The sequence below is a fragment of the Ostrea edulis genome, chromosome 6 (genome assembly GCF_947568905.1).
Source record: "Ostrea edulis chromosome 6, xbOstEdul1.1, whole genome shotgun sequence".
In the NCBI taxonomy this organism is placed as follows: Eukaryota; Metazoa; Mollusca; class Bivalvia; order Ostreida; family Ostreidae; genus Ostrea; species Ostrea edulis.
Window position 1 is genome coordinate 8,380,995 of NC_079169.1, and position 16,059 is coordinate 8,397,053.

Here is a 16,059-nt window from a genome sequence, read left to right on the forward strand (position 1 = left end):
TGTTACAGTGACTGACTTATCTAATACCTGTCAGAGTGTTACAGTGACTTACTTAATTAATACCTGTCAGAGTGTTACAATGACTTACTTTTCTAATACCTGTCAGAGTGTTACAGTGACTTACTTATATAAATACGTGTCAGAGTGTTACAGTGATTGACTTATCTAAATACCTGTCAGAGTGTCACAGTGACTTACTTATCTAAATATCTGTCAGAGTGTTACAGTGACTTACTTATCTAATACCTGTCACAGTGTTACAGTGACTTACTTATCTAATACCTGTCAGAGTGTTACAGTGATTGACTTATCTAATACCTGTCAGAGTGTTACAGTGACTTAATTAATACCTGTCAGAGTGTTACAGTGATTGACTTATCTAAATACCTGTCAGAGTGTCACAGTGACTTACTTATCTAAATACCTGTCAGAGTGTTACAGTGACTTACTTGTCTAATACCTGTCAGAGTGTTACAGTGACTTACTTATCTAATACCTGTCACAGTGTTACAGTGATTGACTTATCTAATACCTGTCAGAGTGTTACAGTGATTGACTTATCTAAATACCTGTCAGAGTGTCACAGTTACTTACTTATCTAATACCTGTCAGAGTGTTACAGTGACTTACTTATCTAATACCTGTCAGAGTGTTACAGTGATTGACTTATCTAATACCTGTCAGAGTGCTACAGTGACTTACTTGAGATCATCCTCTGTTATGATTCCATTCTGTATCATCTTGTCAACTTCTTCGAAGTTCTTAGCCCCAAGGTTTTCCAAACATTGTCTGTGTTGGGTAAAATGCATTTGGTTACAAGCATTTCAAATCAAATCTAATCTACTATATTCATTTTTATATCCACATACATTGTAAGTTTTTGCTTATATAAGAACAAACTTTTCCAACAGTGTTAATGCAACTGAAATAACACCTAAAATCCTGTCTATTAACCAGCATCTGGTCAAAAAGCTCTAACATTTGTGATCAGTGGGACCAAAATTGATTGCTCATTTTCATTGGTCACTACAAGTCATATGATTTTGCCTTGAAGATATTCGCTATCTAGCAGAATGTGGCATTATCTGAATCCCTTTCTAATGTATCACAGAAAATGTTTCTTCTCTTTAAGTTCAATACATATTTGGCATTATTAAAACCTCCTCAATGTTCCCTTCTATAAGGAGAAGTTACCTACTCTGGAGGTTAAACAGGCTTGAAATAAAACTGAACTGATTATGCATGACAAACAATTTTTGACTGGGCCTTCTGACAACAAGCCCTTGTAGAGATCTGTTGCCCTTGGGATTTAGCTGTCCTTGGACTGAGACAATATTGAGGAGAGGATTGTCTGACTGTCCTTAGACCGAGACAATATTGAGGAAAGGATTGTTTGAGTGTCAATGGACTGAGCTATTGAGGAAAGGATTGTTTGAGTGTCAATGGACTGAGACAATATTGAGGAAAGGATTGTTTGAGTGTCAATGGACTGAGACAATATTGAGGAAAGGATTGTTTGAGTGTCAATGGACTGAGCTATTGAGGAAAGGATTGTTTGAGTGTCAATGGACTGAGACAATATTGAGGAAAGGATTGTTTGAGTGTCAATGGACTGAGACAATATTGAGGAAAGGATTGTTTGAGTGTCAATGGACTGAGACAATATTGAGGAAAGGATTGTTTGAGTGTCAATGGACTGAGACAATATTGAGGAGAGAATTGTTTGGATGTCCTTGGACTGAGACAATATTGAGGAGAGAATTGTTTGGATGTCCTTGGACTGAGACAATATTGAGGAGAGAATTGTTTGGATGTCCTTGCACCGAGACAATATTGAGGAGAGGATAGTCTGACTGTCCTTGGACCGCGACAATATTGAGGAGAGGGTTGTTTGAGTGTCAATGGACCAAGACAATATTGAGGAGAGGATTGTCTGGCTGTCAATGGACCGAGACAATATTGAGGAGAGGATTGTCCGACACTCCTTGGACCGCGACAATATTGAGAAGAGGGTTGCCTGGCTGTCAATGGACCGCAACAGTATTGAGAAGAGGGTTGCCTAGCTGTCAATGGACGGCGACAATATTAAGGAGAGCGTTGTTTGGCTGTCCTTGGACCAAGACAATAATGAGGAGAGAGTTGTCTGGCTGTCCTTAAATGGAGACAATAATGGGAATTAGGATTGGGGTAGGTAGCCACACCCATATATTATAGTATTGTAGGAGTTACTTACCTATTAAATATGGCAGTTTGTCTGAACTGTTGCTCCAGCATCTTGTCATCAGCAAAGAAATCATCCACATCTTCTAACTCCTGGGCTTCCCGGGCCTGATTGACAATGTCATCCAAATTCTGAGGAATAACTTATAAATCAAATCTAAAGTCACATCCCTCTTATCTCTAATTCATTGATTCAAATATATTAGTACATGTATATTACGAAATAATATAAAACATAATCATTATCTAAAGTATGTAATCTGTGACATCATATTTTTTTAAATAACACATCCCTACAGAGAGAGTGTATTAAAAATTTCAGGGTGGCATGTGATATGTTTTTATCCACTCACATATCTACAAGTTTGTCTGAAGCAGGATAAGATGTTCACTAACCTCACTGGAGTCATATTCCTCAAAGTCATCATCATATTCTGCATCTGAACTGTCAGCTGCCTTCTCACAGTTGTCTGGGATCTCTAAACAATGAACAACAAACATTATAGGATATGTAAACACAGTAATCTAAAGAGTGAACAATCAACATATGTAATAATCTAATGAACAACCAACAAATGTAATAATCTAATGTATGTACAACCAACAAATGTAATAATCTAATGTATGTACAACCAACATATGTAATAATCTAATGTATGTACAACCAACAAATGTAATAATCTAATGTATGTACAACCAACAAATGTAATAATCTAATGTATGTACAACCAACAAATGTAATAATCTAATGTATGAACAACCAACAAATGTAATAATCTAATGTATGTACAACCAACAAATGTAATAATCTGAACAATGAACAACAAACATATTAGGATGTGTATATGTAATAATCTGCAATAACTTAGTGAGTATAATTTCTATGACACACCTTCTTCTTCTTCTGAGGAATCAAAGTCATCAGAATACTCTGCCTTTCCCTCGCCATTGGAATCATTCATGACTGTAACAAGAGATTGTAAACACTGGAGTCATTCATAGATTGTAAACATTGGAATCATTCATGACTGTAACAAGAGATTGTGAACACTGGAGTCATTCATAGATTGTAAACATTGGAGTCATTCATGACTGTAACAAGAAGTTGTAAACATGGAAATCATTCATAACTGTAACAAGAGATTGTGAACATGATGTGAGTTCACATTCCTCCCCTAAATGGACCTTACACTTCAGTAATCAATCTGCTCTAGTTAAAACTGACAATACATTACCTAGTCCACTGTCCTTCTGTTGCGGCAGTTTGACGGTTTTCTCTGGAGAATTCTGTCGTCTATGTATCGCTGGGCTGGTTGATACAGAACTGTTTGCACTGTGAAGTTTTCAAAGTTTGCAAGGTTAATGTGGGACACCATTTTAAAATGAACAATAAAATTTTCTAATAATTTCATGTTAGTCTCTAATTTCTCAAGTGTGGATAGACACCTCTTAAAAGTGGTTCAGCAAACCCTGTATTTAATATTCTCTCTTTCAACTCTAAATTTCTACAATATGATATCAATATTCCAGAAAAACACACTTATAGCAATGTGCTGGAGACAAACAATTTCGATTTGTTAGAAACGTAATTTGTAATGTCCAAGGAATTAATGATATGCTTTAAAACTACAGGGAATGAAAAATTACTTCACTGCAAGTCTGAATTCATTATAACAATAACAAAACATGAACAAATGAAAATAAACTGCAAAATTATCCCTCAATAAAAGGAACACTGAAATAGCTGCACCATGCATGATACTCCTTCATTACACATTTTAAACATAATAATGATTGGTTTTCATATAGCGCTTTTCCAGCGTATGCTGCTCAAAGCGCTTTACAATACATTATTACCCCGGCAGACCTTATATCAATCTAGCACTTTCTCAGCTTCCTGGGAAGCATACAGTGCAAGCTGCCGTTACAGGCGCTAGAGCACTAACATTCTAACTATATCTTTCACTCTCTATAGCCAGGTACCCCTTTTACACTTGGGTGGACTGAGGAAATTTGTGCAAAGTGCCTTTCCCAAGGACACAACGTCGGCCCTGCCGCGGCCAGGACTCGAACCCACGACCTATCGGTTGAGAGTCTGACAGCCTAACCTCTAGGCCATCGATGCCACAAAATCTGATACCCAATTCAAGTTTGAATCACAGACACACAAATACCATTCATACCCCTTTACATTGTATATGCCACTATCAAGTCACATAAATCTGTTACACTTCAAAAATACAAACCACCATCACATCAACTGAATTTGCTGCCATTAAAGAGAAGTAAAATGGACAAGATTTTTGGATGCTGTCCATTTTCTTCAATCCCAGGGAACACATACATTGAGTCTTCAAATTCAAAACCCACATACACAACAAGTCACACCCATCATATGTCACTATAAAATCCAATGAATCTTTCAGGATCACAGAAAATAACGCAGACATGATTATGTGGACAGATGTCAGCACCACAGCATAGTTAGTACCATATTTCTATACAAGCGGTTGGAAAATGCTACTATGCCATTAAAAGAAAACAGAAATCCCTGCTGGATTCAAACTTCTATTCAATAGGTCCACCGTCCCATGATCTAAACAAAAACCCACACTAAAGACATGGTGTTCAGCCGAGAGGCATGCATGGCATTAAACCTGCCATGTTGACATTCTACTGAAAAAGTGATGACCCTCCTTAATACAGTTTACTGTCCTACAGTAATATCAAATGGTGTTGACCCTCCTTAATACAGTTTACTGTCCTACACAGTAATATCAAATGGTGATGACCCACCTTAATACAGTTTACTGTCCTACACAGTAATATCAAATGGTGTTGACCCTCCTTAATACAGTTTACTGTCCTACACAGTAATATCAAATGGTGATGACCCACCTTAATACAGTTTACTGTCCTACACAGTAATATCAAATGGTGATGACCCACCTTAATACAGTTTACTGTCCTACATAGTTTTCTAAGAACTGATTACACTTACCTGTTTCCTTTGCTTTTGGAATGGTCTGTAACATTGAGATAGGGAGAGGATCTAGAGTTTTCTTTGTTGGCTTTTAACTGTAGTAAGCTTTCCTTCTCCTGAATGAAGTCGGCCAAATGTTGCTTCACATAGGGTAAGTTGAGAATAGCACTAGCACTGCAGTACAGAATCAGAAAGTTTTACACATACTTCAATCCAGACTTCTTAATAAGACATAATATACAGAATAATACAATCCAAGTTTTATAAATAAGATATTATATAGAGAATAAGAGAGTTTTACACATAATCCAATAAGATTATCTGATACTACAGGGCCGTATGATTTTGTGGTTCACAAAATCAAAGTACATTTTTTATCTCATAAAAGAAGAGCTTTAAGTAGCAATCCAGCAAATTACATATCAATCCAATGAAACCATTTTTTGAAAACAACTGCCAAAGAAAATTGTTGTTACCACAGCAGATAATGTTCTAATATAAAATAACTACTACCATGTCTTAAAATCTCCAAAACAAAACCGGAAAATAACGTCTTTAATAAATCTTTCTGACCTTGGTCTGTCCTCAGGCATCTTTTGTAGGATGGTCGTGACAAGGTCATGTAAAGGTTTAGAATACTGCGACGGAATGGGCTGGTTCAATAGAAAAAATTGGGACATGATTTTCATCCTGCATCCATATGTTTTCTTTCATACTGTTACGTTAGGGAAGTTTTAATACATATAACAGTATACACTGACAGAGTAGTTTTATTTACAAATATGACAAAATCAGTAGGCAATATGTCTTTCACATACCTGATATTCAGCTTTGATAATTTTGAACAACAAACTGACGAGATTCTGAGCATCAAATGGGGGATGTAATGTGCACAGCTCATATAGAACACAACCCACAGCCTGGAAAAAGGTTAAAGGTTGATTTAATAGTGCACAACTCATAGAGAACACAAACCACGGCCTGGAAAAAGGTTAAAGGTTGATTAAATATTGCACAACTCATAGAGAACACAACCCACAGCCTGCGAAAAGGTTAAAGGTCGATTTAATAGCTGCACATTACAGAGCAATATTCAGTTCATCTCAGGACTCTAACAACTATAAAGTTATCATGATGTGCAACAAGGTGCTCTTACAGATGTGTGTGTATTTTATCAGACTTGGAGCTGTAGGACTCATTTTGACAGAGTACAAATTACCCAGATATCAAACTTGAAGCTGTGGAGAATTTCAACTTACCCAGATATCAAAATTGGAGCTGTTAGGATATTTACCTATGCAGATATCAAAATTTAAGCTGTGGGGATATCTACTTATTCAGAATCAAACTTGAAGTAATGAGGAATATATCTACTTACCTATATATTAAACTTGGGAGCTGTGGGGGACGTATCTATTTACCCAGATATCAGACTTATAGCTGTATGGGATATATTCTTATAAATATCAGACTTATAGCTGTATGGGATATATACTTTAATATAAATAGCAGACTTGGAGCTGTGTGGGATATATTCTTATAAATATCAGACTTGGAGCTGTAGGAATATATTCTTATAAATATCAGATTTGGAGCTATGGAGATATCTTCTTATAAATATCAGACTTGGAGCTGTAGGGACATCTTCTTATAAATATCAGATTTGGAGCTATGGAGATATCTTCTTATAAATATCAGACTTGGAGCTAGATATCTTCTTATAAATATCAGACTTGGAGCTGTAGGGACATCTTATAAATATCAGATTTGGAACTATGGAGATATCTTCTTATAAATATCAGACTTGGAGCTGTAGGGACATCTTATAAATATCAGATTTGGAACTATGGAGATATCTTCTTATAAATATCAGACTTGGAGCTGTAGGGATGTTTACTTACCCAGATATCAGACTTGGAGCTGTAGGGGATATCCTGACATAGTTCTGGGCTGAGATAAGATGGTGTCCCTACCACAGTCTTGGCCACATCTATTGTACTGTCCAGGACCTTTGATATACCGAAGTCACCTAAAGAAACAAACCAAATGTTAAATTAGTATATACAACTGCACACTGCATCTCCACAGAACAAGAAATTTCAATACAGCTAAACTCTATCTTTTTATGATGGGGCTACACATACCAAGTTTTACTACATTTTTCTTTGTAAGGAACACATTTTCTGTCTTCAGATCTCTGAAAATATATACAAGTTATGAAGTCTGAACTATTGCATTATATAGATAGTAGGAGAGGATTACATCATTTTTGGTACTCCTTTAAAAGTCTGACTTCTTAAGGGGGAGGGGTGGAGGGGGAAAATGCTTTACCTGTGAAGAATTTTGTTGGAATGAATGTATTGGACGGCCATCAGAATCTGCACAAACCACTACAAATAACAAGTGAAACCAATTATGCTTATGTTTAATTGCTTTTCAACATACACATGTAAACTGACTGGATTCAGGTGTTTGTTTGAATTGCTCTTCATACCTTGAATATTTTGTAACTTACACTCATGATCTGTTTTTCTTCAAAATGCTTATTTTTCTGAAACATAAATAGAAAAAATACATAAATTGAATTAGATTTTAAGATCAAACTTACTTCAACACTTCACATTAATTTGTTACATGTTGGAAAATAAAACCTACATTTGCTGCCTCCTTTATCTTTTCGTCAAGGTTACCTCCATCACAAAAGTCCTATTAACAAGTGTGTATACATTTAAGAAATAAATTAAATGTGCTTCTTGAAAAGTATGCAGGCATAAAGCATTGCGGTTCATATCCTCACGTATTTTCGAAAATGAAATTTACATGTACATTCAACTTTTATTTGAATTCCTGGTGGAATTCTAAGCTGTTAAAATGGACATGCCAGTGACTATATTTACCAAGATTCATACTTGCATTGTTAACAACTACAGCACATTCACGAGGAAGTGGCTATCATTGCAATTTGCATAGATATCAAAAGCAAAAACATTGGAAATGTAAATATTACAAATGCATGGGTTTTCAATCTGTACTAATATATATCACAGTTTATCAAAACTGTGGACATGAAATATAAATCCACTTACTTGTACTATGTATAAGAATTGCTCGTCGTCATCAAAAAATGATTCTTGATACGAGACAATGTGAGGGTGCTTCAACTTTTCCAGAATTCTGAAAAAAAAAAGCGGGAAAATCAAACCACACATGACAGCTGCTATGTAGTCTCATGGTGGTCGGACATTGTTTAAAAATCGTAACAGTTGTTGAAAATATTTTTCATGGATACCCGTTTTATCCCGACTCCCTATATTTATTTCATTGATTGATGGATTGCTGTTTTCCACCACACTTAACAATTTTTCAGTTATCTGGTGGTGCCCAGTTTTTATTGGTGGAAAAGAGAACCCAGATACAATGTAACTGGGAAGAGACCACCGACCTTCAGCAATTAAACTGGGAAACTTTCTCACTTACCAGCGCAAGCAGGATTCGAACCTGCGATGACCTGAGGTGAGTGGCCATGTGATTTTGAGCGTGATGCTCTAACCACTCGGCCACGGATGCCCCTATATTTATTTCAAATATAAGTACCTCTTTCAAAAAAGAGTTTAATTACACTAAATTTTTAGAAGGACAATTACAGGTAAGACTTTTAAATGTAGAAATTAACGAGAGAGTGAAAGACAAGCAAACATTTTGTTGATATATGTTACAATAAATTCTTATAAACAAATGGAGGCTAAGAACTAAAAACGATCAACATCAAGTAATATGTCAAAATTGAAAGCAATAAAATCAATAAACAAACTACTGTGAATTCAACTGTTTAATAAGATGACCATGATTTACTGGTCATCTGAGAATCATACAACAATAAATCCAGCGATGACTGAATTTCTGAGAAATCTGTCTCCATTTTAAATTTTACCTTTAGGATAAACAATACAAATATAGGTCATCTGTATGACTGCCTTATTGCATTCACTCTTCAACAACACTGATATCAATTTACCTGGCCTCTTTCTGCACAGCTTCGCGAGTCCTAGTCTTCCTCTTTTCATCTAACTCCACCTTTTTCAGAGCACAGTACCTTGTCATAAATACACACATAATTATCATAAATATCAACTTTGGCGTTACTTTTCAATTGTATAATACTCAACGTGACGTCATAGTACTTTTGTGTATGAATTCTTGCGTTATGTTGCTATGACAAATAAACACGACTGAAGAAGACCGGTAACACGGTCGAAATATTTCAAGAAAGCATTTGAGTATCTTTCATTCAATCTCCAAGAACCTGATGTAGACAGTTAATTATGATCTAAAGTGATGTTCATTTCTTCAGACTTATCTTGGCCAAATGACCAGAGTTCAAGGTCATAACACATTATCCGATCATGAGCAACTTTTATTACAGTATGAGGATCTAACGTCTCTACAGTGAAATTTACAAGTGTATCCTACGATTGATATTTCTGACACTTAACAGTTTTCGAGGGTCCAAAAATTGGTACTTCAACTGATTTTACACTGGCTAATATGACTGTTAAACATCATGTGAGGGTGGTTCTGGCAAATTGATAATTTTGAAATTAATTTCATTTTTTCCAAGCAATATACTTAACATGAATAAAGAAAGAAAATATTTTCATTTGTATTTATCATTTTTTATTTGTTGCAGCAATGAAATACATCTCAAACTCATACATGAGCTACCGTAAATGATTTCATGTGGACGCCTAACGTTTTTGACTTGGGGGCTCACTTGCCCCCTAAAAACTTAGCAAAATTTCATCCCTGATATGGAGCCATATGAATTTTCTAGTGATCTTTACCTTAGCTAAATGACCTTGACTCATGATCACGAAACATTGTCCATTCATACACAATGTTTGTGCCAAGAATGAGCTTCTAATATCTATAAATTACTCTGGCCATTTTGTCTCAAACAACTCTTTCTAAAATAATGTGACGTCATAGTACTTTTGTGTATGAATTCTTGCGTTATGTTGCTATGACAAATAAACACGACTGAAGAATTTTAATACATTGATCTTGGCAAAATTACATATTATATTATAACCAACCTTTGATATTAATTATATAGGTACATGTATGACATTTTCTAAATGCATTTCCATTACAAAATTATGAACCAGACACAAGTAAAATACAAACTTTTCTCTCAAAGTCTCAACAAAATTCACAACTTTTGTAAGTTACCCTTACTCTACAGATAAATGTACTATTTCGGCCAAAAAATATATATATGTTGGTTTCCACTTTCCGACCGACCCCAAAAATTTCAGCTGACCCTAACACATTTTTTTCCATTCTAATACCTAAATTTCAAACGTTAGGCCACACCAATTTATAAAATAGTTCTTCGGATTTTCAAACAAAAAAAGTGAGGCGAGAGGGCGAAATTATTTTACATATATTATTTTTAATTTTGGAGATAAAAATTATGAGGCGAGCGAATACAAGAAATACAAATATTTTTAATTGAATTAAGTGTGATTTTAAAAAGCGTGCGCCTAAAAATAAAGATCTAAAATCATCAGATATCATTTGTTTACCACATAAACTTAATATTTTTCAACTTTGTTGATATAGTTTACAATTAATAAGAAGTATTTCAGGTTTCAAAGACTTATTTTCTTTATACCTAATACATGTACTTTGCAACATTAACTGATAAGGTCTTTTTGAAGAATTTTATTTAAGTTTCATTTCTACAAACTTTCGATTCAGAGATATGCATATTGCTAGTGACACATCCAGTTTTGACATTCATTGCAAATGCAATATCCATTGCATCGCTTTGAGCATTTTCTTGAATTTTGATATGACATCACCAAACCTTTTGTGAATTTGTCGTTAACTGTCGGTCCGGTTTAAAATAGTCATGGATCAGTACCCCTTGCTTGTTGTAAGAGGCGAATAAATGGGGCGGTCCTTCAGATAGGACTGCAAAAACTGAGATCCTTGTCACAGCAGGTGTGGCACGATAAAGATCCCTCAGTGCAATAAGCGCTGAGCATAGGCCTAAATTTTGCAGCCCTTCACTGGCAATGCTAACGTCTTCATGTGAGTGAAATATTCTCAAGAGAGACTTCAGTCAATATATAGGCTAATCAAACAATCAATCATACTCATTCAATGTTCTCTAAATAGTGGCATCGAATAGCGCTTCAAAAGTTTCATCGGCTTCCAGTTCGATTCCAGCATAAGGAACAACTTCCAATCCAGTGTTATGAAGTATCGTACATATTAAGATAGACATCATGAATAACTTAACCGTATTACACTGTTAGGAAATTTCTCGAGACCCCGCACTTCTGTCATTTCTCAGCATATACATCAAGGTTATTTGTGCGCTTGTTGTAAAAACTAAAAAAATAAAATTTACGGATATTTTTTAACACGAGGGTGGATATTATTTTTTGATAATATTATAATTTGGATTTGTTACAAATAGAAGCGGCAAATCCAACGAACTAGATTACAAATTGGCATGGCCTTATATAAAAATAGTAATCGTGATCTTACACACAATAACCATGACCATGGCTATCATGATAGTCACTGCTGAGATTCAGCTCGGCTGGACACTTGGAATAAAGCCGTTGTCGAATATCGGAACAGTTCTTCATAAATCAAATTTACAAGTCAACTTAGTCTTCAGCAGATGCAAACAATTATTGTGCACCTTGACAACAATGTTGTCTGCTTCAGTTTATTGGTATATTAAACTAACTTTCCATCACTATGTACAATGCATTTCTTAGCGATTAGACTAGTTATGTTAACTTAAAAATCAAAACAACCACTTCCTTTGTTTACAGTACAGTGAAATGTTTTGATTCATCATATCACTTTGATTTCTGTATAATCACTGTATTTTATGCATAGTAGAATACTAAATCATTAAAAAATAATTCAATCTATAAAATCAACAAAAAAACTACCTACCAGTCTTGAAAAAATTTGAGGTGAAAGTGGAAACCAACATATATTTTTTGCCAAGTAGTATACGAGAAGGCATTGAAATTGTTCAAATGTCAATATTTAAACCAGTGTTATAACAACCTCAACAAGAGGCCCATGGGCCACATCGCTCACCTGAGTCACCTTGGCCCATATCTGAAGACTTTCCATATATATTTGCATGTAAAACCTTGGTCCCTATTATGGCCCAAACTACCCTTTGCAAACTTGAATCTACACTATGTCAGAAAGCTTTCATGTAAATGTCAACTTCTTTGGTCCAATGGTTCTTTTAAAGCTTTTTTCTATATTTGTATGTAAAACTTTGACCCCCCCCCCCCCACTTGTGGCCCCATCCTACCCCCCGGGGACCATGATTTGAACAAACTTGAATCTGCACTATGTCAGAAAGTTTTCTTGTAAATATTAGCTTTTCTGACTCAGTGGTTATTGAGAAAAAGATTTTAACTATATATTTGTATGTAAAACTTTGATCCCCCTTGTGGCCCCATCCTACCTCCGGAGCCCATGATTTGAAGAAACTTGAATCTGCACTATGTCAGAAAGTTTTCATGTAAAAATCAGCTTTTCTGGCTCAGTGGTTCTTGAGAAGATTTTTCCTATATATTTGTATGTAAAACTTTGATCCCCTATTGTGGCCCCATCCAACCCCCGGAGCCCATGATTTGAACAAACTTGAATCTGCATTATGTCAGGAAGCTTTCATGTAAATCTCAGCTTTTCTGGCTTAGTGGTTCTTGAGAAGAAGATTTTTAAAGTTTTTCCCTATATATTTGTGTGTAAAACTTTGATCCCCCCCTTGGGGCTCCATCTTATCCCCGGGGGCCATGATTTGAACAAACTTGAATCTGCACTATGTCAGAAAGTTTTCATGTAAAAATCAGCTTTTCTGGCTTAGTGGTTCTTGAGAAGAAGATTTTTAAAGTTTTTACCTGTATATTTGTGTGTAAAACTTTGATCCCTTCCTTGGGGCCCCATCTTATCCCCGGGGGCCATGATTTGAACAAACTTGAATCTGCACTATGTCAGAAAGTTTTCATGTAAAAATCAGCTTTTCTGGCTTAGTGGTTCTTGAGAAGATTTTTAAAGATTTTTCCTATATATTTGTATGTAAAACTTTGATCCCCTATTGTGGCCCCATCCAACCCCAGGGGCCCATGATTTGAACAAACTTGAATCTGCACTATGTCAGGAAGTTTTCATGTAAAAATCAGCTTTTCTGACTCAGTGGTTCTTGAGAAGAAGATTTTTAAAGATTTTTCCTATATATTTGTATGTAAAACTTTGATCCCCTATTGTGGCCCCATCCAACCCCAGGGGCCCATGATTTGAACAAACTTGAATCTGTATTATGTCAGGAAGCTTTCATGTAAATCTCAGCTTTTCTGGCTTAGTGGTTCTTGAGAAGAAGATTTTTAAAGTTTTTCCCTATATATTTGTATGTAAAACTTTGATCCCCCCCCTTGTGGCCCCATCCTACCACCGGGGGCCATGATTTGAACAAACTTGAATCTGCAATATGTCAGGAAGCTTTCAGGTAAATTTCAGCTCTTCTGGCCCAGTGGTTCTTGAGAAGAAGATTTTTAAATGACCCCACCCTATTTTTGCATTTTTGTGATGATCTCCCCTTTGAAAGGGACATGGCCCTTCATTTGAACAAACTTGAAAGCCCTTTACCCAAGGATGCTTTTGGCCAAGTTAGGTTGAAATTGGCCCAGTGGTTCTGGAGAAGAAGTCGAAAATGTGAAAAGTTTACAGATGGACAGACAGACAGACGGACGCCGGACAAAATGTGATCAGAATAGCTCACTTGAACCTTCGGTTCAGGTGAGCTAAAAACAAAAGGATTTAATATAAAGTTAAAATAAATGAATGACTGCGGTTACACTGTGAAGTACTCACTTTTTGGTCTCATTACTGCGGGCTAAGTACACTGCACCACACCCGCCAGCACCAAGTTTGTGGACAATTTCATACCTATCCATATCACCTTGGTCAAATATTTCACCGAGTCGTTACCACCATGCTAAGAAAATCTGGAAAAAACACATAGGGTGATATAGTAGATTAAATCACTGATAAGCAAGTGGCTAAATCAAATCAAATGTGCAAGTTTTAGAGATGTGTCAGAGTTATTTCCCTTTAGAGAACTCTCTCACATACAGCAAAGCGTGAAAAAATTTGTTTACACATGGGGTACTGAAAAAAATGCCCATCACTGCATATATGTGAATGTACCTGCATGCACACATCAGTAAGTTTCTCATAGACAGTTTCATCATCCGATACACAAAACAAACAAGGAATAGTATTCAGGGATGAAATGCTCATATATAATGATCATTTCATTGTTCTTATATATTCAGGATAATTAGTGAAACATCTCTTTTGACAATAGTGAATACTGCAAATTCTAAATATTAGAACAAAGAAAATTCCAGGTCTACATACATGTATAAATCTGATGAATTTTCAATGTACAAAAACAAAAATTCCCATAATGCTTATGACCATCCTTTTCTATCTTGCAAACTCACATTTTGCTGACCTGAGATTAATATTTTCCTTCAATAATCTAGTTTAAATGCCTATTTATTCTATATATATATATATATATATATATATATATATAAAAGCCATTAAAAGAGAACGCATTGTGAGTCATTTGTCTATAATTATGCAGTCAAGTGTAACTATCCTACCTGTTGTCGATTTTATTCATTATAATACTGTAAAAGTGATTATTTACGTGTGGGGGAAATTTATACTAATTACTCGGTCACGTAAAACGCGCGTAAATTTCCCCAACCGGTGTATTAATAAATATTGGATATAATGTATATCATATTGAGTTACTGCGTATTTTTTTCCAAACGTAATGTTGGACATGGAAAAACGTGTAGTTAAACCCCAGTGTAAAGAACCCCTTTTACAGTCATTCATTTTGCATTACTCAACAGAATTACATGTGTGACCAAAAAAAAAAAACACGCCATAAAGAATATTATACCTTAGTATGAGAATTCTATGCAACGCGTATTCTGATTGGTTTAGACAGTCACATGCCAGGGATGACTCAAACATTACATCTCCCCATCATATTTCACCCCTCGGGCAGCCTTGTGCATTTTCCATAAATTTAACATCAAGGCATTAAACGAAGTTATTGTGATGTCATAATAAGTCCGAGTAATTGTACTTTCATAGTTCGTAATGCACAAAATATGCGGGTCTCTGATACGCAGTTAAATTGCCTGGTTTTTGTTGACACAAAAAACAAGCAATTAAATCAGCATTCAATAAGAATGGAAATACAAAATCCAGTTATCATATCACTGTATTCCGTTGTTTGTACCTTCTAACATGTTGACAGCACGGTGTTACCGTTAGGGTGATCTCAGCTACATACAATTTATAGATGAGCGGCCTCCAATTTCAATTTGTTTCGGTATAATAAACAATTTATTGCATGAATGTTTGGGAGATATGAAGATTTATTCACTCATTCTTGGGTGAATAAATCTTCATATCTCCCTCACTATCATGCAATAAATATATGTTATTATACATTCTTGCTCAACGTTGCAAACTCTTGCAATTCTCATGTGAAAATAAACCAAAACTTTTATACCATATCATCGTAATATACACACATTTCTCATTATAGATACTAGTAGTCTGTTAAATACCCAGAGGAAATGAAATCCAAAAATTGTACATTCCTGCTTCATGCTTATTGTTTCCGGGAACCAGACTGATTCTTTAATATATAACACCTACTGCAACAAGACACCTCAGCTTCGAAGGTTGTATCTGAATTATCAAAATCTTTCACATTC

General features: G+C 35.4%; 1 protein-coding gene across 1 annotated transcript in view; it reads right to left on the minus strand.

The window, feature by feature from the left end:
• The window catches only part of LOC125646141 (calpain-9-like), a 57,314-nt gene extending 43,058 nt beyond the window's left edge, over window positions 1–14,256 (minus strand). Inside the window, exons 1-16 of the mRNA XM_056141477.1 lie at window positions 14,123–14,256; window positions 9,219–9,296; window positions 8,290–8,377; window positions 7,859–7,909; window positions 7,719–7,754; window positions 7,535–7,593; window positions 7,348–7,400; window positions 7,105–7,232; window positions 6,022–6,123; window positions 5,777–5,856; window positions 5,222–5,377; window positions 3,456–3,553; window positions 3,113–3,184; window positions 2,617–2,699; window positions 2,234–2,352; window positions 703–789 (exon numbers count right to left, since the gene is read on the minus strand). Coding sequence (XP_055997452.1) covers window positions 703–789; window positions 2,234–2,352; window positions 2,617–2,699; window positions 3,113–3,184; window positions 3,456–3,553; window positions 5,222–5,377; window positions 5,777–5,856; window positions 6,022–6,123; window positions 7,105–7,232; window positions 7,348–7,400; window positions 7,535–7,593; window positions 7,719–7,754; window positions 7,859–7,909; window positions 8,290–8,377; window positions 9,219–9,296; window positions 14,123–14,205 — 1,373 coding nt within the window. The 5' untranslated portion in view covers window positions 14,206–14,256. The remainder of the gene's footprint in view (window positions 1–702; window positions 790–2,233; window positions 2,353–2,616; window positions 2,700–3,112; window positions 3,185–3,455; window positions 3,554–5,221; window positions 5,378–5,776; window positions 5,857–6,021; window positions 6,124–7,104; window positions 7,233–7,347; window positions 7,401–7,534; window positions 7,594–7,718; window positions 7,755–7,858; window positions 7,910–8,289; window positions 8,378–9,218; window positions 9,297–14,122) is intronic.
• Between the last annotated feature and the right edge of the window lie 1,803 nt (window positions 14,257–16,059).